This window comes from Calidris pugnax, unplaced genomic scaffold (genome assembly GCF_001431845.1).
Source record: "Calidris pugnax isolate Ruff unplaced genomic scaffold, ASM143184v1 scaffold24, whole genome shotgun sequence".
Taxonomy (NCBI): Eukaryota; Metazoa; Chordata; class Aves; order Charadriiformes; family Scolopacidae; genus Calidris; species Calidris pugnax.
Genome location: NW_015090922.1, coordinates 36,633,414 through 36,655,712, shown reverse-complemented (window position 1 = coordinate 36,655,712; position 22,299 = coordinate 36,633,414). Strand labels below are relative to the sequence as shown.

At 42.1% G+C, this 22,299-nt stretch overlaps 1 protein-coding gene across 1 annotated transcript in view; it reads right to left on the bottom strand.

The window, feature by feature from the left end:
- MTHFD1L (methylenetetrahydrofolate dehydrogenase (NADP+ dependent) 1-like) overlaps positions 1-22,299 on the bottom strand; it is a 155,319-nt gene that overhangs the window by 1,617 nt on the left and 131,403 nt on the right. The window contains exon 27 of the mRNA XM_014950508.1: positions 2,319-2,427. Coding sequence (XP_014805994.1) covers positions 2,338-2,427 — 90 coding nt within the window. The 3' untranslated portion in view covers positions 2,319-2,337. The remainder of the gene's footprint in view (positions 1-2,318; positions 2,428-22,299) is intronic.

Below are 22,299 nucleotides of genomic sequence, written 5' to 3'. Positions count from 1 at the left end.
ATTACCACATCTTAAAGACTTGAATCAGTACTAATGAGTTGGCACAGTATCTTATTACTAGAAATTTTACATTGCACACTAAAACCCTAAGAAAAGAGGACAAACTAAATGAAAACAAAATAAAAATCCTTGATCTGCCATCATAGAAACAAAACCACAAATATGTCATAGCGTAGTACCACCTAGAGAATGGGTTCACTTCAGTAAATGTGTGAAAGCAAAGAGTAATACTAAACTTCTCTACAGAAAGTTTGGAATAAAGATTATACAGGAACATAGGTTTTCTCTATCCAAAATGAGAAATGTACAAACGTAGCACATGAACTGGATGGATTTTAGAGCTGATGAAAACTGACTACCTTCTGTGGTGCTCACTGAGTATTACAATATTCTCAGGGGATTTATTTAGATTGTTAAAGGTAGGAACAAAGCTGAATATGTGCTTATATTGATGAAAAATATATATGATCAAGCTGTTTTTTCTGTAAAAGGCTTAAACTTAATGGATCATTCATCTGTCTGATGCCACCAATACCTCCATAATGAAATTAAAATAATTTTTTAACGGTTGGATATATTCCTGCCTGACTACGATGTTTTTGTGACTTTGTTAGCATTGCTTTTTACATCTGAGAAAACGCCATCACTGACTAAAAGCCAAGTTTAACATTTTCATTTCACGCACAACTTCAAATGCAAGACCTTCGCAGTTGGAATGAAGGATTTAATCTGCTTAATTATCATTGTTCTTCAAAACTCAGCAATCCGTGGTTTGGATGGAACTGTGTAAGACGAGGCAGGAAAAGCACCAATTAAGCAGGCTATGTGAATCTGCATATAGATTTTACATTAGGATTCTACAGCCATTTCAAATGATTCAGAAGCAATTACATGACTGACAGGTGATGAATCAATATGTATGCACGAAGCCCATCGCACATACAATGCCTATCGGTCGCAAAAATGGGCTACATGCCAAGAAGTGGTATTCCTACCACCACCCAGCCACAGAACAGTCAGTTATGGTTTACATATAAGCCAATTACATAGTAATTAGTACCTGTACATGCTGGTTAACTTTCAAGCTAACTGCTTTTTACGTGTCTTGACTGGAACATGCGAAATGGCAGAACCAGCCCTCAGCAGATGTTATGTGAATGCTGTGACACTCAGGTACGGGCAAGTGAACAGTTAATGTGGTCTGAACGGTAGGTAATCTCACTGGGTTCTGTCTCCCCTCCTCCAAAAGATCATCAAAACACAGAAAGAGAAAAGGAAAGCCAGTTCTCTCAAACCAGAGCAGGCAGGGTTTGCTAGAGCGCAGCTCAAGCGCCTGGGCACATCCACCTCAAAGCTGTGGCTGACCTGGGGTCCCTTCACAGTCCTATTAGCTGACAGTAATATTGTTTTCTGTGTAAAGGTTTTTACTCTCCAGACTGATTTACTGAGGGAAGGGAGAGAGTAAAGCGATGAGAGGAGAAAGTCCTGGCAGAGGCGCATTGGGTTTGTCTCAGTCAGGGTAACATCCTCTCTCACTCCACGCACTACGTTACAGAGTTAAGATGGAGTAGCATGAAATATTTTCATAAAAACTTGGATTTTCAAGTGACAGACATGAGCTATGCAAAATTAAAACAGGACACCAAGAAGATGTAAGATCTACTTAGAGAAGGAGAGGAGGTGGTGGTGGAACGGGTAGGGGAACTTCAAGGAAAAGGGAGAGAACCCAGTGTGAAAACCAGACAGGCTAAGAGGACAGATTCATGTTCCTGAAATGCTTATTACCATTTGAGAGAGATGACAGAAAAAAAAACAAAAACAAGAAAAAACAAAGCAAATCTCAGGAACAAGCTGAGAAACTTCTCCCCTCGTATCTACGTAATGACAGAAACACAAGAGAGCAGTATCAAAGATGAACTAGATTATTTCTTTTGAGGTGACTAACACGACATGATTTCTTCAGACTGACTTTTTCCATAGCCGAGAGCAGTACAATGGCAGAACCAGCTCCTCCTCATGCCAAACTGACACAGCCAGGACATCCAAAAGGCACCATCAATGTCCACCATCGGTGTACACCAGCGAAGTGCTGGCCACCATTCAGCAAACAAGAAACCCTTGTGATAAAGCGCACATTATGAAATATTCCCTCAAGTCTCCCCAAGGAAAAGTCCTTAGGTGAGATGTCCTTAGTCCTTGTGTGAAGTCCTTAGTGAAACTAGGGCCCAGATAAACTCCTGACAACCTTTTTTATGTTCATATTAGAGACAAACATCCTCCTCCAAGCTGGAACAGGAAAATAAAGGCTGTTGACTGACCTGAATTTGGACGTCACTCTCAAAACAATCCTTTCACTTGCTCTGTGACGGGGTCAAGGTCAATGTCATAGAAGCATGGCCTCGTGGGCAGCCCTGGCATGGTGCTCATCTGTGGGAACAATAAAATGAAGTTATACTCCCGCACCTGTAAGCGGATAATCACTCCACCCATGTAAACTTTAGATTAGGAGAAAGGCTGGATTGTTCATCACGGACTCAAACGCAGATGTGCTCTCCACAATTTTTGTTTCTGTTAAAAATGTCAAGCTTGGTACTTTTTTGATTCAGTTTTAAATGTACGCTTCTAAAAGAGAGGAAAGAGAAAAATAAAAGCCAGAAAATACAGGTTAGCATAGCAACCTAAGAATAAACTCCTTAACAAAATAAAGATACTTTGGGACTTGTTCCTCAAAATATTTATCCAGAACATTTATCCATTTATATCTACTAGGAAAAAATCAAACAGGAAAAGGTAAGGACATAATTGCCCAAATTCACCTGGTGATATGAATGTGTTGAACTTGGATCTCTCCCACAGAAAGCCAGAATATAGCAGCAGAATTAATCGCAACACTTTCCTGACTGATTACTTAATGTATGGAACAAATTGGAATAGTTAAGTAAACGTACATGGATTATAGTTGAATCCTAATTTAGCAGTTAGAATTAGCAGGTTGAGATATGAAGCTAAAGCAACCCAATTATCTCAAACTATACATAATTAAGATCCTGATCTAGCATAAGACACCAGCATCTGCATACTTTTAAACATGTAAATAGTTTCATGGACTTAAATGACACTGTTAAGTACAGCTCTGCTACTTATACTATTATTTGCAGTTGTCATTTTAGCGGCAATTAAAGATGTGTGGATGATGTGGAAATCTTGAGGTGCTGGCCCTCCTGTATGGGCTCTATATTAATACCCAAAAAGATGAAAGACATTGCAATCTCTGGAAACAAACCTGGAGTTCAACTTAGAGGCTAAAAGCCTTTAAGTATTAAAACTTATTTAACAGATGCTAGATTTTGAGGAACAAAATTTTAGCTGGGGCAAGTCAGTGGAGCTCATTAAAGTTGGATTAATGTGACCACAGGAGATAACCTTCAAATATGGCTGTGTAGGAAAAAACCCACCACACTGGCTTGAGTACCAGATACATTCCAAACACAATAACCTATGGAAAGGGTCAGATTACGGTGTGTTTTCACGATGCAAGCTGAAACCCATTGCTGAAAGGGGACAGTTGCACCCTGTGAGCCCCTGGGATGATTCCCCCTTGGAGCTGGCTGTGGCACTCATCTTACTGCAACCACCCTCATTCAACATACTGAACTGATGAAAATACATGTCTTTGTGGCCAGGGTTGGTCAGCTGATGAATTAAATCTGCTTCTGCATGAGCAGATCACCACCAGGCCACTGGCTACAGGGGAGCAGCCAGAGGACGCCGTGGCCATCACCTCCCAGCAGAGAGCACGGGGCTTGGGCGGCTTCCTCCCTCCGTCCTCCCAAATTCCCCAAGGAGCACAGCTCAGCTACAGTGTTTTCTCTGGCCAAAGGCAAGCTCTAACAGGCTAATTGGTCTCAAAAGAGGAAAAATACATGACCACCATCCTCGCTCCTCCAGAGAGACAGATTTACAGCCCCCCCTCGGGCTGGAACAGGCGGTATTTCTTTGTAAATCAACCTGTTCTGCTGCATATTCAGTGACTGAGCTAGCATCTCCCTTACGCTCCAGCTTCGCTCCAAATGCTTGTGTAGTATTTCCATTGTGGGAATACAAGCAAACCATCTCTCCACCACAGCCCCATTCACTCCGGAGAGCTCTGCTGCCATTCCAGAGGTTAGTCCCATGTTGGGAAGGGGGAAAGGAGCTCAGGGACCCCAGCACCGCTGCAGCCATCAGCTCAACCCAGACCCAGCTCTGAGTAAAAACAATGCCACAAGCTCTTCCAGTGGACTCCGTACATTTCCTCTGTTTTTAAATATAGTCCTTCCTGATCTTTTGTTATTGCACACAGTAGGATTTAAGACAAAAGTGTCAGTTTGCATGGACCAAACCCTGCCACTGATTGCATGACATCAGTTCATTGGCTGCCATTGTCTTGGCATCTTAGCTAAGTACTAAAACACCTTGTTACTATTCTTCATCCGTTGGCCACACTGGTTGGACTACTACATCATTAGCCTTACTGAATTATTTGCTGTCTCCGCTTCATCGCAGTTTATGAGTTAACGCTTGACAAGAAACTCCCTTAATGAATTACATTTCGCTGGGAGGGGAATGAACAAATTGCCAAAGACAACTTTCTGGTTACTTTGTGACATCCGAAAATAAACTCCCAAATTCCAGGTTCCCCCTCCCTGCCCTCCGCCTTTTTTTTTTTAAATATATCTACAAGCTTGGTCAGTCTTCATTTGCCCTGTATAATAAAAACAAGAGTCAGTTTAGGGGAGTTTTTCCTTATTTTCTTTAAAAGAAAAGTCCTACATGTGTGCTTTGGGTTTGTTTTTTTTTCAAAGGCCCAGTTCTACACTGGTGTAACTCCACTGTATTAACTAATGGAAATCCATTACATCTATAAAATGTGAATATCAAACCAGTTTATTGCCAGTTCAGGGAATATAACTATTCTCATATTGAAAATTTAAGTCAACAGAAGGGAATGAGTTCATCCGAATTAAAATTACTGCTGCGTAAAATGAAGTACAAGGCAAAAAAAAAAACCCACAGAGGAAACACCTTGGGATGAATACCTACGTGAATTACAGAGTGAAAATAAAATACGTCCTGTCACTTTCCCCATGGCTCACTCTTCCAAAGAGGCAAAGCCGGGCAGATTTACAATCATTTCTCTCCGCTCTCATTATTTGGACACGCAGAGGTAACGTGCAGCAGAATCCATCCCTTTTTCATTACTTCAAGGTCAATAGGAGGAGACAGCTGGCTGGCGGAGGAGATTACTGCCGATTATTCCCCCCACCAGCCCTCCATTTCTTTCCTGCAGCCAAAACTGCAGGAGAGAAAAAGCAGGCTCAATGGAGGCTTCAGCTGACTGGCTTCCCACAGGGCTGTGGGTTCAGAATGATCCTCTTCCCTCTTGCTGTTCTCCACCACGCTGAAGGAAGGCATTAACGAGCGAGCTCGCAGCCTGTGCTGAGCCTCAGCAGCCACAACACAGAAGCATCCCTTTCTCTCTTTCCCAAGTTACCAGAGCCCAGATTATTTGGCGCGGAGGGGAGGATGCCAACCTGCCCCCCTTCTGCAGCACAAACCCTACCTGCACAGCGGCCGGCAGACTCCCCCCACCTCCCCAAGGCTTTCTGAGATTTCACTGAACTTCACTGAATTTTTAGAGCTGGAAGGGACCACAGAGATCATCTAGTCCAACTCCCCTGCTGAAGCAGGATTGCTTCAGCAGATAACTACTCACTAAAATAGCAGATAACTACTCACTAAAAATGACTTCATTTCTAAAACTTGAAAAAAGAATGATGAGCGGTGAAAGAGAAAATATGCCTGAACCATAAATCACTCTGGTAATTAGCAGGTATGTATGGCATGAAAAAAAAACACACCAAACCACAGAAATTTATAGTCCTACGGCAGCTTGCTAGGCATCTCGTACAATATACACCCTCTATATGTTGCACGGAGATCAGCACAACTCTCCACTCTAACATAACAACACCTGGGTTACAGATTGGTAGCTATGCAACATCACACAGCGTGGCTGTGAGAAAAAGAGCGGGGTAAGAAGCGGTGAATGACAACACATTACCCACTTAAGACCACAAACTGAATTTAGGTAGCTGAAATAATCACTACTTCATTTGACCAAAACTGTAATTATCACACTTCCCCTGGGAGAAGGAATACATAAGGTATAAGCTTTGCACCTTAAGACTTAACATAATTCACACGAATGCATTATGCAGGGGGGGGAAAAAAAAGTTTTTACAAAGAATTAATCCAGCTGCTGCCCAAAAGATACCACTTAGGAATGAATAGGAACTAGTTTTGTAGGAACTCACTGGAATGAACCATTTTCTTCGCAAACCATGCAACTGTCTACACAGCCATAAGAGCAAATCAACTGCAGAAAGACAAAGTGAAAAATACAATGCCCATTTAGTACTACTCATGTTTAGGAGGCAAAAGTCTTATCAGTCAGCTACCCTGAGAATCATTTATGCTCCTGGAAATGCACAGCTGGTGGAAGACAAAATAGAGTTTTTGTTAAGAAAGCCTGAAGGCTACTTTTATTTATACTAGAAATTTATGATCTTTCAGAAGTTTACTTACATGACTAAACAAGAAAACCATTAGGAACGTCCTTACAAAAGGAGGATGCCAGTTATTTTCAAGGAAGCTATATGAAAGTGCTGTTCCACACCCTCGCCGAGAACCCGTCCAGTGGAAGAGTGACTAAGTTCAGCTTCCCTGGACTTTCCTTTAAATTACAGTTACTTGTTGACTTATAGTTTTAGTTGTCCATAAGGTCTATGTAACAGTTGTACAGTCAAGCACCGAGGACTCTGCTAGCCAGGTTTGTTATGGTCCCAAGAGGAACTATATTGCTTAGCTTCCCTTTTTTATCATACAAATGCCTATCAGTGGCTGACAACTCCTGCCTTTTACTTCAAGTGTGTATATACATACATTCATATATATATATATATATTTTCTCATTTATCTATATGAACAATCCTAATAGGACCTGAGATCACCTTAACTGGGTTAGCACAATGGCATGATGTGCAAAACAGACGGTCCTGAGAACTACATCCAACTCATGTTTAGTGTCTTTTTCACCAATGAGACAAGATGTGCCTGTTTCACAGGCTTAGCATGGTTTCTAGATAGAGAAAGAAAACCAGAGGAGTCCGTACTTACACAAACCAGGGAAAACAGATTATTAGAAGACACCAAAAAAATCAATGAACAGCATATTGAGGAAACCTCCCTACTCTGTGCCTTATGGAGTTATTGTTGCATTAACAAGAGGTGCAAGTAGTTCACATTGTCTAATTGCATCCTTTGTTAATTTAACAACTTAAAGACAACCCACAACCATTTCAAACTTGAAATACTGCAGAAAACAGATGCTGTTTCTCAAGAGACTCTAGCATACACATGACTGCGGATGACTTCTCAATAAAACCTGATGGGGTGAATTGCACATCCCATACTCCCTCAGCAAGAAACAATACGAGAGGAAACTCAAGACTAGCGCTATAAACCCGCATGTGCTGGGTTCAACCTGCCAGAAAGTGTTGGAATCCAGAGGCACGGCACGAAGGAGCTACGCTTCAGGGTTTCAGTAAGGTTTCCTAGTGCGAGTTAGAGCTCTGAAAGACAGATCCACCACCAGAAATTTGCTCCCCTGCAGCGCATCTGTCAGTCTCGGCGCAGGCGGAGCTGAAAGGAAAAGCTTTCCTTCCTCTGAAGAAATCCCTCCAGGTCTCCAACCCTGCCTGCCTTTAGAGGCACTCGTTATCTCCAGATCACTCCCACTGACACCTGTGGGGCTGGCCACGCACTGGAAGCCAACACCCGGGGAACCCCAGTCCATTAACAGTCACCTCACTGCACCGCACGACTGGAGGAGTGAGCGCAGGTCTCATCACCGGATGCCTCAAGGCCCCCAAATTCTCCATTTTAAACCCATACTTGGGAAATTTTTCCTGAGACTAACCATGCAACGAGGGTAGCAGGTAGGACAACAGCACTCCTAAGCACGGGACCGTGCAAACGCTCCCAGTGAATGGTCACTTATTTCACCTTCGAACTGGACTGTCCTGCACTGCAGAGAGACGCTCAGTGGGCACTGAAGAGGGAAGCCAGTGCACAAAAATTGGGCAGCATATCCTGAGCATCTCCAGCACCAGCTTTTAGTTTGTTCCACAGGACTGGAAAATTCCCCTGCTCTGCAGAGCTCTGTCACTTCAGAGACAGCCCATGTTTTGAAGGATAGATGAAAAACAAATTTACATGATAAAGACATAAAATAATAATTAAGAGATGAGTGTTGTTTTTCTTAATTAAAAGAAATACAACTGAATAAAATGGTCAAAACAAAATATGCACAATTTAGTCTACACACATATGCACACCCCACCCCACTCCTCCATATCCGAGAGGGGAACAACACCATACCCAACTCTGAACTGATGCTCAAGTGACCTCTTACCACCTCTTAAAAACAAAAAAATTTCTAACTCTCACGTTAGGAAAAGCAGATGCACGATTATCACAGATTATCACAGAATTCTTTGAGTTGGAAGGGACTTCTAGAGATCATCTAGTCCAACTCCCCTGCCAAAGCAGGGTTGCCCAGAGCACATCACTCAGGACGGCACCCAGGTGGGTTTTGAAAATCTCCAGAGAAGGGAGAGGTCTCCACGACCTCCCTGGGCAGCCTGTTCCAGGGCTCTGCCACCCTCAACGGAAAGAAGTTCTTCCTCATATTTGAGTGGAACTTCCCATGTTCCAGCTTGTGCCTGATGCCCCTTGTCCTGTCACTGGGAACCACTGAAAAGAGTCCGGCTCCATCCTCCTTCAGCCCACTCTTTAGATACTTATAAGCATTAATAAGGTCTCCCCTCAGCCTTTCCTTTTCCAGGCTAAAGAGCCCCAGCTCTGTCAGCCTTTCCTCGTAAGGAAGATGTCCAATCCCCCAAGCATCTTTGTTGCCTTACGTTGCACTCTCTCCAGTAGTTCCCTGTCTTGACGATGGAGGCAAGTTGGAGCTTCCTTGGAAACGTATCAACCTTTAAAAACAAACTAATAAATTCAGCTTTGGAAATGGCAATAATTTCTAAAAATCTACTTAAATAGCTACATAATGCTTAAGAAAATATTATCTCATTATTTTTCATTGCCTGAAAATAACAGGGATTTCTGAAAGCAGCTAAGCAACGATTTTAGTCAGTGTTTAAATAACATTTTACTTATAAGTTTTAATGAAAATTTGCCAAACCTGATGCTAGCCAGAGGAGGTAGAGAGAGTGAAGATCATATTTTCCTTCTCAGGAATTCTTTAACAAAAAAAGATCCTGTGGCAATGTATAAGAATCACAGTAAGAAACTCAACACATTCTCAGCTTTCAAAATGATCAAAATAATGTTTGAAAAGATGCTGATGGTACCCTGACATATACTGTGTATCCTTTGCAATAAATGGCTCTGTTTCACTGGAATGCTGACTGATATCAGGTGGAGAAGTCCACCTGGCATCAATTATTCTATTATCATTGACCCTAACTTTAATGTTTCCACATTCTCTGGCAATTGCTCGATTTTGTGAAGGGATTTACAACAACAAAATGCATGGACATTGCTCTTTTGCCATCAGCATCTGGATGAAGTTACGAAAATACTGAATATTGGTTATACAATCCTAATTGACCTTGCTGCCAGGTGCTCAAGTGAGGCAAAAGTGCCCTGTTAACATTCTCTGAGGGATTTCCAGGACCCTACAATTTACTCATCTTGACTATTCTGAATCCGAAATCCAATATTCTGAATCCGAAAGTGATCTCCTGGGCACCCTAGGAAAATAATAAAACCCACACAACGGTCCACACCTGTCTAATACAGCTTTTGGAGACACCTGTGGATGCATATCTCCCAAAGGAAGCAGAGGACGAGATGAATAGGTCAATGGCTTCATTGGACAAGTTCTTGGTGAACAAGTCAGTGTAATGCCACTGGAACTCAAATGTTGCTGTTAGTGACGTGCTGAAGCACCGAAGACCCAGAACTGGCATTTTGCTAGTTATTAAATAAAATATTTAGGCATAGATGTAATCTGTAAAAGAATGAGCAATTTCCCTGATTAAGTAAAACATTTGTGACTCACAAATATGACTGCAGTTCCTCTCAGCAGAGTTGTCTCAACTCATTTTCATCTTAGAGTTTATAAAACCATACTTGAAGCAGAAGAAAATTACCCCCCTAATAACAGCACAACAAGATCAATATTTTAAATTTTACTCAAAAAATATATCTCTCTCTCTGAGGTAGAGACCTCTCTGAGGTGTTAGATGGTGTTTAGTTCAGTGTACTATTTTTTCATACCATCCACAACACAGCATGATGTTTCACAGGGTATTCAGGGCTGTTTTCTGCCTTAAATAGGTTAATTGTTAAACTACACAAATGAAAGCTACAAAAAACAAAACAAACCTCAAAAAAATCAAACAACCCCACCCCCCTCCAAAAAAGCCCCGAAACAACCAAACATGCAGGAGATAAAGGGGGAGAGAAAAAAACAAAGGCTACAAATTCCAGGTGTCTTGTTCCAAAACACCTCCCTCAATCCCAGCCCACTCAAATCCATTTCCAGGAGTAATTGCTCCCTTGGCCAAGGCTTACATCCTGATTTTCCTTTCCCCCTTGGGCTTTCAACAGAATCCCTGGCAGAGGATTCTCACTTGCTGCCTCTTGTACAACATCACCTCCTCAGCCAGAAAAAAATCCTTCCCTCCAGCTCACTCCTGATGTCAGAGGCTCCCAGGACCATTCCCATTCTTGACGAGCGTCCAATATATCAGACAGTGCTGGAAACGCGCCTCTGAGGGAATAAATCCAGAGGATAAAGGCTTTTCTCTCCTGTGCTGTTTCAGCAGCAGAAATATCTGAATTATCTGATGTTTGTGGGACATAATCCTCCTGCTTTGTTCAGTGCTCGGGTCTCTTGGTGAGCAGGAGGTGTCCAAGCTGTGCCAGCAGCTCAGGTTCTGCTGAATGCAGAGCAGATTTTGTGGTATTTGGGGAGGAGAGGTCTCAGGTGGACCCATCCCAACTGCCTTGCATTTGCTCAGGGACCAGGCACCCTTCATTTCCTCTGAAATCTGCTTATTTTTCACTGATAGTTTGTCTAGAAGGGCCATTCCTCAAACACTGGAGCAAGTCCCACTTTGTGCTCTTGATCTTCACTATGCCATTTTGTTTAAAAGCTTCATAACTTCCAGATGAGACTTTCCTTGCTGGTCAGAGAGCCTGACATGTTAACATAAAGCCTCAATTACAGCCTAGAAACTGGAGATGGTGGCACAGCAGACAATGTAAAGCAAATATGTATGCCCAAATGCAACAAACTTCATCCTTCCCAGTAAGCCATGCTAGAAGGAGCATCAGGAGCGCCATCCAGAGATTTCAATGACAAAACACAGCACGGAGACATCCCAAAAGATTGTATAACTATGGTGAAAAAAACCACACTTTGCTGCCATACTAGCCCTCTTGGTTACAATTAACTAGATCCACTGACATCTGAGTAAGTAAAGTTCCCTGTGAAACACCATATCGGGCAAAGATGATGTATATATACATGTGGGAAGAATTGCCTCGAGAGAAAGTAAAGGGATTACAGCAGAGGGCCACTTAACATTAGTTCTTTTTAACTGTTAAATGACCAAACTGGCTTGGCCTCATTACATCACTTAAACTAAGTGTCAGTGGTGACCTTTATAATACCAAAGGGTGTGAGAATTTTGGAAAACACTTGAAACAACAGGAGCTGAAAAAAAGTGGAAGAAGAGGTGAATATACTCGGCTAATCCCATCTGAGCAGACACAATCAGTACTGGGAAACAATTAAACCTAGGATATACATTTCACAGGTGCAGTTCAACTTCCTGGTCTGCAGCTATCACAAGAGATGTCAGAAAGAAGAGCCCAGGGGCTTGTCTTCAAAGAATGATCAACTGTGGTGGGCACCAACAGCATAAATTACTATCACTTACCATCACCCATGTATCAACCTTGACCTGTGAACTTGTCTCATCTCATTAGTTCAAGTTTCTGTATCCACTTTCTCAAGTCACTTGTTACTTGGATAAACAATTTAAATTATTTGCTCTTTGTAGCCCCCAACACACGTTATTTTGTGACAAACTGAAGCAAACAGGAAATAGACAGTTACAAACAAACACCATACATTGTAATTCTGGCTGTGGCTGCTTTCTAACCATAGGCAATTTGCCTCATCTCTCTCCAGGCAAATTACTGTTTTGATATGTTAGGTCAATGCTATCCTAGCTAGGTTGAAGAATTAGAAGCTTTTCCTTTCTACTCTTTCCTAACCCAGAAGATCCAGAACGGATTTCTGTAAATCAGATATTCTCAGACGCAAGTCCACTGCAGACCTCTAGCAGAACATATTACTCAATAGAGCATGTCCTCTAAAATCATATCAGAATGTAATGTCGTTCCCTTTCACAAGGAAGTAAATACAAAAGAAAGCATATCACTTGGATCAGCAGTTTTCACCCTATAGTCTATCGACCCACTATTTTAAGAGGTCTCCAAAAGGCTGCTAAGAAAAGTGAGCCTGGAATAACCTATGCTGGAGCTCACACTTTCCCTGGAAAATGGAGGACTATAGAAATGCTTTGAAAAAGTCCGAAAGCCACTGACTTCTAATGTACTAATGCCTTCAGGAGAGTCACCTCCTTTGCAAGTTGCCTGAACTGCCAGGAAAAGGGAAAAAATTCTAGCCACGAACGTGTGACTTAACTCTCTTATGGCAATATTGATTTTCAAAATTTCTCTACGGTGATACCTAAAACCCTAATTTCCGTTCACCCAGAGACCCACGAGTTAACAAGCTGTCAAGACAGATTTAGTTGTCAAAGGAAACCAGACAAAATTTTGTCAACTGACAGACAGCACAATCATTATTCTACAAACCTATACCTTTACATAGTATAATAAAGATTTATATTTTTATATTTATAAATAAAATTATTTTCAAAGTCCTTAAATATATGAATTAAATACATTAAATTCGTCTGGGAAATACATGAAATAAGATCTCCATTTTTAAAAGGTGAGTGTGATATAAGGCAGAAAAGGTTAAATGATTTGCCAAAAGTTACAAAAGGAGCTGAAGCAACGCCAGGAGAACGGAACTTGAAATCGGTAACTGATTCTCATCTTAGTCCCATGTAATTGAAACTCAAAAATAACTATGTTAAATAGTTACATTGCATGAAACATCTTTTTCTATTACATAATGAAGCCTTTGTATCAGGATTTTTAAATGAAATACAACTTTCTCCATTTGTCAAACTTTGCTCAGTGTGAACTTGCAGTAGGCCACTTTTCTAATCACAGTGTCTGCAATATAACAAAGGATAACAATATATTTGTATAAGCAACAAAAATGTTGTTAGACTGTTCAATTAAAATTAACCATATTTGGAAACACACTTTTTTTTTCTGTCTGAAAACCAAAATAACAAGGCAATAATGAATTTCTGCATTGCAACACAAGTTGATGTAAGTCTTTGTTGTGTTTTAACAACATCTAGTACGGAAATGAGCTATGGTAACTTCTTCTCAAGCATTAAAAAATATACAGGTTAATAATAAAAAGACTAAAATAAAATGATAACAGAAATTAAAAACCAATTAGAATATAATCTCTTCAATGCCAAAGTGAACAAAAAGCCATAAGCTTTATTTACTCTTATAGTGTAGTCCCCAAGCTCCTCCTAATCAAAACAAGGCCAGTCTGTAAGGAACTTTCATTTTTGGCAAACAAACCATTTACAACTCCGCTGCTCAGCCAAAGGCCTAACAAACACAACCCGCAACACATCCACTAATGTTCAGCCTGGCCCCTTCCCTCCCGGTGACCCCAGGAGCGAGGGCCCCCTGTGATGGCAATGCCCCCGTAGCGTGTCACTACCCACCTGCCTGGGCATCCTCCTTGAGGAGGGGCTGCTGGTGAGCAAAAATCACAGAATCACATGGGGCTGGAAGGGACCTCTGGAAATCATCTAATCCAACCCCCCTGCCAAAGCAGGTCCACCTAGAGCAGGTTGCACAGGAACTTGGCCAAGGCGGGTTTTGAATGTCTACAGAGAAAGAGACTTCACCACCTCCCTGGGCAGCCTGTTCCAGTGCTCTGCCACCCTCACAGGAAAGAAGTTCCTCCTCATGTTTAGGTGGAACTTCTTATGTTCAAGTTTGTGCCTGTTACCTCTGGGCACCACTGAAAAAAGACCGTCTCTGTCCTCTTAACACCCACCCTTTAAGTATCTATAAGCATTGATCAGATCCTCCCCTCGGTCTTCTCTTCTCCAGACTAAAAAGACTCAAGTCCCTCAGCCTCTCCTCGTCAGGTGGATGCTCCCGGCCCCCCATCATCTTTGTAGCCCTCTGCTGTACCCTCTTCAGCAGTTCCCTGTCCTTCTTGACCTGGGGAGCCCAGAACTGGACACAGTGCTCCAGATGGGGCCTCACCAGGGCAGAGCAGAGGGGCAGGATAACCTCTCTTGACCTGCTGGTTACACTCTTCCTGATGCCATCTTCCAGGATGCCATTGGCCTCCCTGGCCACAAGGGCACATTGTTGGCTCATGGTCATCCTATTGTCCACCAGGACAAGAGTGCTCTCCTTTGGACGCAGCCACGGATTGTGCTGCCGGCTCATCCTCAGCGTCCCACCCAGCTGTCAGGATTCTTGCAGTTATTCTTGTATGAAAATTGCTTGTTGTTTATTTGTGGGAAAACTCAGCTTTATCTTTACTTCCACGTTACATTTCCTCTCTGTCAGACCGCTTAAATACTGACTCTGAAGTTATTTTTAAATTGATTTTTTGGTGAAAGTTAGAAGAAGAAGAAGAAAGAAGAAATTTAGTTTTTTTCTTTTTCCCGGAGAAAAGCAAAGAGACAAAGAGCTTCACAAACTCAGAGGGAGCTTATTTAGGCTGTCACAAACATGCCTTGATCCCGTTCCGGCCAGATTACCTGCGGAGCGCTCCGTTTCCATGTCTACTCGCTGCATCACATCTTTACTACAGGTGCCAAATCCGATGGCATTGACGCTCTTTATTACAGCCCAGATCAGAGCTCCGCAGTCAGCACGGCTCATTCGGGGTCTGAGGCACAAAAGCAGATCTGACACAGGCAGCGCCAGCAGCACCATGTTGTTTCTCTCTGGTGCATAGGGAAAAGGCTTTATTCTGCTCCTTATCTCTCCCCTGTGCTCCTGCTGCTTCCTCGTAACCCTGCCTCCAGGACAGTGCAGGGCCACAGCCCAGAAGCACAGGGATGGGGACAAAGTCATCAAAGGCTGAGGATGGTGGGAAGCATCTGTAGCTACTTCGCTGTGCTTTTTTTTTTTTTTTTTTTGGTGAAGCATCTTCTTTTATCTTCATTTGATTCCATCAAGCAGCAAAAGCTCCTGGTGCCGTTTTTTTTTTTTTTTTTTGGTGAAACATCTCCTTTTATCTGCATTTGATTCAGTCAAGTAGCAAAAGCTCCTTGTGCTGTCGTGTACAGAGCGGCAGGGCGTTGTGTAGGCACGGAAAGCTGGTGCAGCGTGATCAATTAATACACAAGTTACAGGCTTTAAATCAGGGCTTCAAATCGCTGCTCCAGGGTTTTGTCTCCCACAGCGGCTGGTGCCAGATGCTTTATGGAGAAAACTATGGAGGTTGACAAAGCAATGTCCGACACAGAGAGCTGATAGCTGCAGACTGACCGAATCCTTGAACACCACACTTAGCATTCTTTCCAAATTACTTACTCACACTAATTACAACCCTGCACATTGTTGATGGCCATAACCTTTTATAAATCTTATAAATCTCAGCCTCAATGGCTTTCCTGTGTTAATGACTTCCACATTTTAATCACACACGAGAAAGTATTTCCTTCTTTTATAGAGGTATTAATATAGATGCCTGGCAACGTCTCGTCACACACCAAAGAAATATTTCAAAGAAAAACTGGTTTCCAGGCAGCTTCAGATAACCTCTAAATTCTACATAACAGCAGATGGATGTAATACAGGTATAAATACAAGTCTGTGAAATTCACAAGACTTCAGATGTTACAGATACAAAATTTATATGAATACAGCAACTTAAAAATTCTTGGCTTTCTCAGTATTTCAAGTATTAGAAACACATTAACCAGTCAAGACTAGGCTTTCTCAGTATTTCAAGTATTAGAAACATATTAACCTGTCAAGAGTCCTAAAACTGTTTCTGTGTCAAAGAAACTGAGAATCATTCAATAAGCTTTAATTAAACAGAGAGAAACAAAATGGTAAAACTGCTAAAGAATATGAACATACTACCAAATTGATTTGGGGATAACAGCAGAGCTCAGGTAACAGCAATTAGCTTTGAGCACACATTTAAAATCAGCAAGTCTATAGAAAGCACTATATTGTGTGCCAGCTGATGTTTAAAACCAACTTCAGTACTCTGTTTTCAGAGGGGAATGCCTAAACATTAATGTGTGGCTGTATTGTAGTCTCTGTAACATTCTTCTGCTTTTTAAGATTCCTGTCTAGTTACTTACCCACTAATTCAAATTTTAGCTAAGATAAGTTACATGACTTTTCATTTTTGTGGGATCCAGGTTATAACGCAGAGGTAACCTGGATGATGTATGTCTAACAAATGCATTAACCTTCACAACTGAAAAACTTTCTTTTTACTGTGAACAGTATGGCATTGCTCCTCCAGTTATAACTTCTGAGCTTCAGCAAGCCAGCTGAAGTGGCTGCAATGTCACATGAACAAGGATCTTTACTTTTTTGTGGGTCTGCTGGGATTACTGGGGAGGGTGATGAGAAGCCTGGCAGAATACTGAAAAAACCAGCACAGGTCAGGAAGTCATTTCTGGGAGCAGATGTTTGCTTTAATTGCATTTACAGAGGGATGCCATACAAGGGGAAGCTGGCATTTAACAGGTACTGTACTCAGATCCATTTCACTGTCATTAAGGCCACTATTAAAGATAAAAAAAAAAGACTTAGTGAGAGAGAAGGGAAAACGATGACATACCCAGGGCACAGCTCCAAATAACCTAGGAGATGCTCTGCGATGTCCTTATTACATCCTCTCATTAGGTTTTGACCCTTGCCTAGCTCATTCTGATATTTAAGGCTTATGGTCTTCTTGCTAGTGAAGGAGCAAAGAGACTTTGCTCCTCTGAAAAGCCACAGCAGGCAGAAGGCAGCCCCTCACGCCGCTCTCCCCTCCGAGAGGGCTGTGGCAGGCAGGGCACAGGAGACCAGGCTCCTCCCCAGGACAGCACAGATTTACAGCTTCCATCGCATCTCTGCACCCAATTTGCTGCACAGAGGGGCAGGGCAGAGATTTAGGACTCTCATTAACCAGCAAGAACGGTGGGGCTTGGAGCAAGAGAGGAGACAGATGCTCCTGCCATCCCTCTCCCTCAAGCTCCTGCTGCCCAAATATCTCAGTTGCTGCTCAACCAGTTTCTGGACCACTACTTTTGTTCTGGAGTGATAAAAAGCAAACTGAAAATAGCAGAGTCTTACCTACAAATGCTAAATAGTAAACCCTATCCCTTGTGGAGCTGATTTCACAAGCAGATCAGATGCCCCTGCACGCAGGGCACCAGAACCCCTCAGAGTGGCAGGGGCTTCAGCAATATGATTTTCATTTGCAGACACATGACTGTCAGAACCCTAAATCTGATACTGTATTACCTTTGTGACTGATATTAAACACGTGTCTGGAAAGAATTAAAGGGCAGTCAGTTGTCTTGAATCAGGGAAAATTTAAGAATTTTTCTTACTCAAGCGTCAAAAAATATTAATGTAACTTTGTACTTTATAACGTGGAAAGACTCCCAAACCAGGCAGTGTTCCATGTACCTGCAGTGATAAGTAGAAGGATGGTTAGCTATAATATAGCTTATAAAAAAAAAAAACAACCCAACTTCTCTGTAAATTTCTTTCCCATCTGGGAGAATACGGCATTTCCTCATGATGAACGCCAGCAGCAAACTGTCATGCTGAATTTTCCTCTACAGTGTGTTCTGAATCAATCCCAGAGGAGACACCATCCAACATCAAAACAGAAGCCTTTAATTGCTCCATAAAATGAAGATGAGAAGATGATTTTATCCCCTTTAAGGTGAACTTTTATGAATATATCCCTGGAAAATGGTACCCCACAAAACCTTTAGGCATTACACTGCAGTTTTCTGGGATTCATCTTGCGTATCACTTTTTTTTTTATTAAAAAAGCTGTATTGGAAATCATGTTGAAAGGCCTATAAGAAAGCATGTTTTTGGATTATCATGGCTTTTGCACCTGGGAAACAGAATTCAGACCACATCTTTAATGAAATGGTCCATTTGGCCTAAACAACCCAAGGAAAGAAAAAGTTGCTATCCCTTTAGAAAATGTCATTTTAAAGCGTATCAAATGTTTTCCAGTTGCAAGGTACACATAGGCTTGGCTAACATTTCAGAGGGGATTCAGTTTATCCAGAAGAAAAAGCACTTTTATCCTAGAATAAGAATGCTCACAGCCAGATGTACCAGAACAGCCATTCTGCTTAAAATTTTAACAGTATCTCACTCCAGCATGACACGTGCCCATGTGTGCGGTGGGCATCTGTGTATACATTCACCAATTCTCCCAGCCCAGTGTCTCTCTTTACGACTAGGGAGTAAAGCGAGTTTCCCAGTTGGGCCCATTTTGCACATGTGGTACATGTAAAGCATTAGGAAAAGGCATTTAAACGATTTGAAATGATTGCTGCCATTTCCCTTAGAAAACGGTGAAAGAATACAGTCTTACTACAGATTTCTGCAGCAGCATCTTTGTCAGCGATACAAGGAAGCGAGGCTTATTGACTGTCACAGCTTGCTCAGCCACCAGCTTGCTCAGCTTCTTGTGCAGACAGCCCTTCTACATTCAAATCAGGATACCCTGCTGGCAAAATACATTCATATATTACCATTAAAGCTTATCTTTTCAGTGAATGTGGCCTGCCTTCAAAGAGCTCCCATCCTTTGGCGTATTAGCTTATTTGTTCAAACTGGCAACTCGGGAAGGGAAACAAAGCTCCAGCTCAGAGGAAATACAGTGATGAGACTTGATGATCCTCAAGCAACATGAGCGTTCTGCATTGCTGACCAACCTAAGCTATTAGGAAGCCTTATTTGCTTGTGTGGACTTGTGGTCCGCACTTTTTTTCTGCCTTGCCACAGAGGAAAAACAAACAAGTGCTTCAAAACGAGCTACCCAGGGCTTTTAATCACAGCTTCTCCTTCTGCTCCTGAGTGACTTCAGCTGGTAAAATGCAGAGCTGCTTGAGCCTCCCTCCAGCCTCAGTGGTGGAAGGCAAGCCTCCACCACCCCAGGGATGCCAGCTTGTGGGCTGCAATGCCACCTTGGCTCTTTTGCCTGAAAAGATGGCCAGAGTACAGGCATTAGGATAATTTTTATTTCCTTTTTGATTGAGTGCCTGGGAGAGGGAAGACTAAACACTGCACTTCGGAGGCACTCGTGATTTTATGTCTCTGAAACATTTTTTTTTTCTTTTCTTTTCTACTGGCTTTGACCACTTCAATAAGCTTCAGTATCGCTCTGAATATCTTTCTCCCTCTTACATATAATCCTTTATGGATTACAAGCCCAGTTCACCAGCAGGGGAATATTTGAAGCAATGCATCTATTTGTATAGCTGTGCCAGACACTCCTCCTATGCTCTTCCTGTGCTGTGTTTGTAATTGTATCTGTCTTTCAAAAATTCAATTAAGGGACAGTTAATGAAAATTAATTAATTTAGTCCTTTGACAACGCAGAGCAGTACCACATAGATGGCATATTACAAGTTCACGACGGAGCAATGAGAAAGAAGCAGGAAAGTGCTGGTAAGTCTCTTCTGCATTTCTCAAAAGACTGAGGAAAGATGCTCTAAAGTTGCTTGTTAGAAAGGATGGAATGTGATGTGTTATACAATGGGAAACAGCTGCTAATTTCTGAATAAGGCAAGAGGGAGAAAGCAAGAAGGTAAAATGGATGCAAGGATGTCTTCTCTTTATTCCTAAGAATAAAAGAGAATGAAAAGAAAAGAACATCTCAGCATTTTTTTTGAGGAAAAAGGGTGTAAAAAATGTCATAATTCTACAAGTGAGGTTTAAAAAAGACTATGTTCTTTGGATGAAGACAGGCAAGAGGGGGTTCCAACAAATAAATAAATCAATCTGCAACATTTCATCTGAGAAAGAACTCTCCTGCTGTCCAAACTATTTTATTTTCCAGCAAAGATGCAAAAATCCTCAACCACATCACACTGTATATTGATGCAACTTTTGTATTTGATTCTATTCCAGCACATCCTCTACACTGGGATGGGGGAAAAGAGAATAAAAGAGGAGGAAGGATAAAAGATAACCTAATGATCAGGAAGGCAGCTACTATGAAGTATGACTAACTAATTTGTCAACCAAAATAAATGGGTGAATATGCACAGGAATTTTATCCCCATGAACGCTTACTAGTTCCTTCTAACTGTAGTCAAAGCATTCATATTCTTGACAATGTAACCTAGGTGTGAATGTTTCTGAAATCTGATTTAAATGACTCAATTTATCCTGAAAACACAAATCTAGAACTAGAAGCATCCTTAATTGTGTCCTGCCACTACAGGTGTGCAGGTAGGCAGGTATGTGTGGGTAGGTATTCCCACTATTCTGAGTGCCTAGGAAGGAAATGTTTTCTTGGCAAAAGTAAACTATTTAAAAACAACTGTCTTGCTGTTTTTATTCAAAATTTCCTGCTAAGTTTTCCCCCCTTGTGCACATTAGCTCTCTGTTTATGACTTGAATTTACCCGAGGCTTTTCCTTTTTATTTCTTTACGGTATCAGGTATTCCAAAGCCAAATGCTGAGCGACGGGTCAAGCTGACAAGGTTGACCATGCTGAAACAGTCCCACCACTTCTGGCTGGCCCTACCTGTGCTCCACAGCACGTTAGGCACAGCGAGTGCTGCAGAGGCCGTGCGTGCCCCACCTCGAGGTGCCAGTACTACAAACTGAATTTGGGGATGCAGCCAAACAGCTTAAAACTCTCCCTCTAATACACAACGCAGGACTTTGTGTTGCTAGAACAGAAACCCAGGAGAAGCTTGCTCGGGCGCTCTGCAGAGAGTTAGCACCCAGAAGGGAGCATGGAGAAGCTTGCTCGGGCGCTCTGCAGAGAGAATGGAGCACGTGGGCTGAGTTTGCCCCAGCTTGCCTTCCTGGGGCTTACAGCACAGCTGTTCCAGCAGCCCTGAATGATGCTCTGAAAGGCCCTCCCTTCACGGCAGGGCCTTTCAGAGCATCCAACCACAGTAATTTAACCTGCCTGTAAAGCCAGGCCGTGTCAAACGCAGCCTTTCAGCCAAGCTGGGCCGCCCCTCTGGCACTCGTCCTCTCAAGACGCTGAAAATGACTTGACTTCACAGAAGCAAAACGGAAAAAAATGACAATCACGACGCTTCCACGCTGCTCTTCACATGGTCTATAACAAACAAGAGGAAATGAATAGGGAATATCAATGTGCCAAACCAATTAGAGTTGACCACGCTTTTCAGACCAGCGCCATGTAGCATTACCTGCCACCTGAAGCGTCAGCCCAGGTGGGCATGTTTCTGCTCAGCCAGAGAAGAGGACCGTGCCCAGCACAGCCACCCTTCACACCTAACCCCAAGGGACATCATGGGCTGGAAGCCACGCTGTGCTTTGAGCTAATGCCCTTAAAATGCTTCAGAGCAAGAGGAGCTGTGAATGCTGCAGGTGGAGACTGAAAAACTTGTAAATGGATATTTCAAGGAAATGAGAATCAAATGATGCATTTAAACACAGTCCATTACAGTTCTGTTGTCAGCGACCAATTAACCTTCCTTCAAGTATCACAGGATCTCAGGACTCATTAAATCCATTAATAGTATGATACTTTATGCTAGTTCATCAGTTGCTATTAGTAGGTGTATTACTGTGTCCCACCACAGTAACTCTTCTTTTCCTGCTTCATTATAAAGCCATATTGAGTATCAATAATTTTGCTGTTTGGGTTAAAAACAGGATTAAATGAAATTGTAACTTACCGTTACCAAAAATGACTAAAAGTTACTGAAAGTAACAACTAAAAAAAATAATTATAAACCAATTATAACCAAAGCAATTGTTACTAAACCC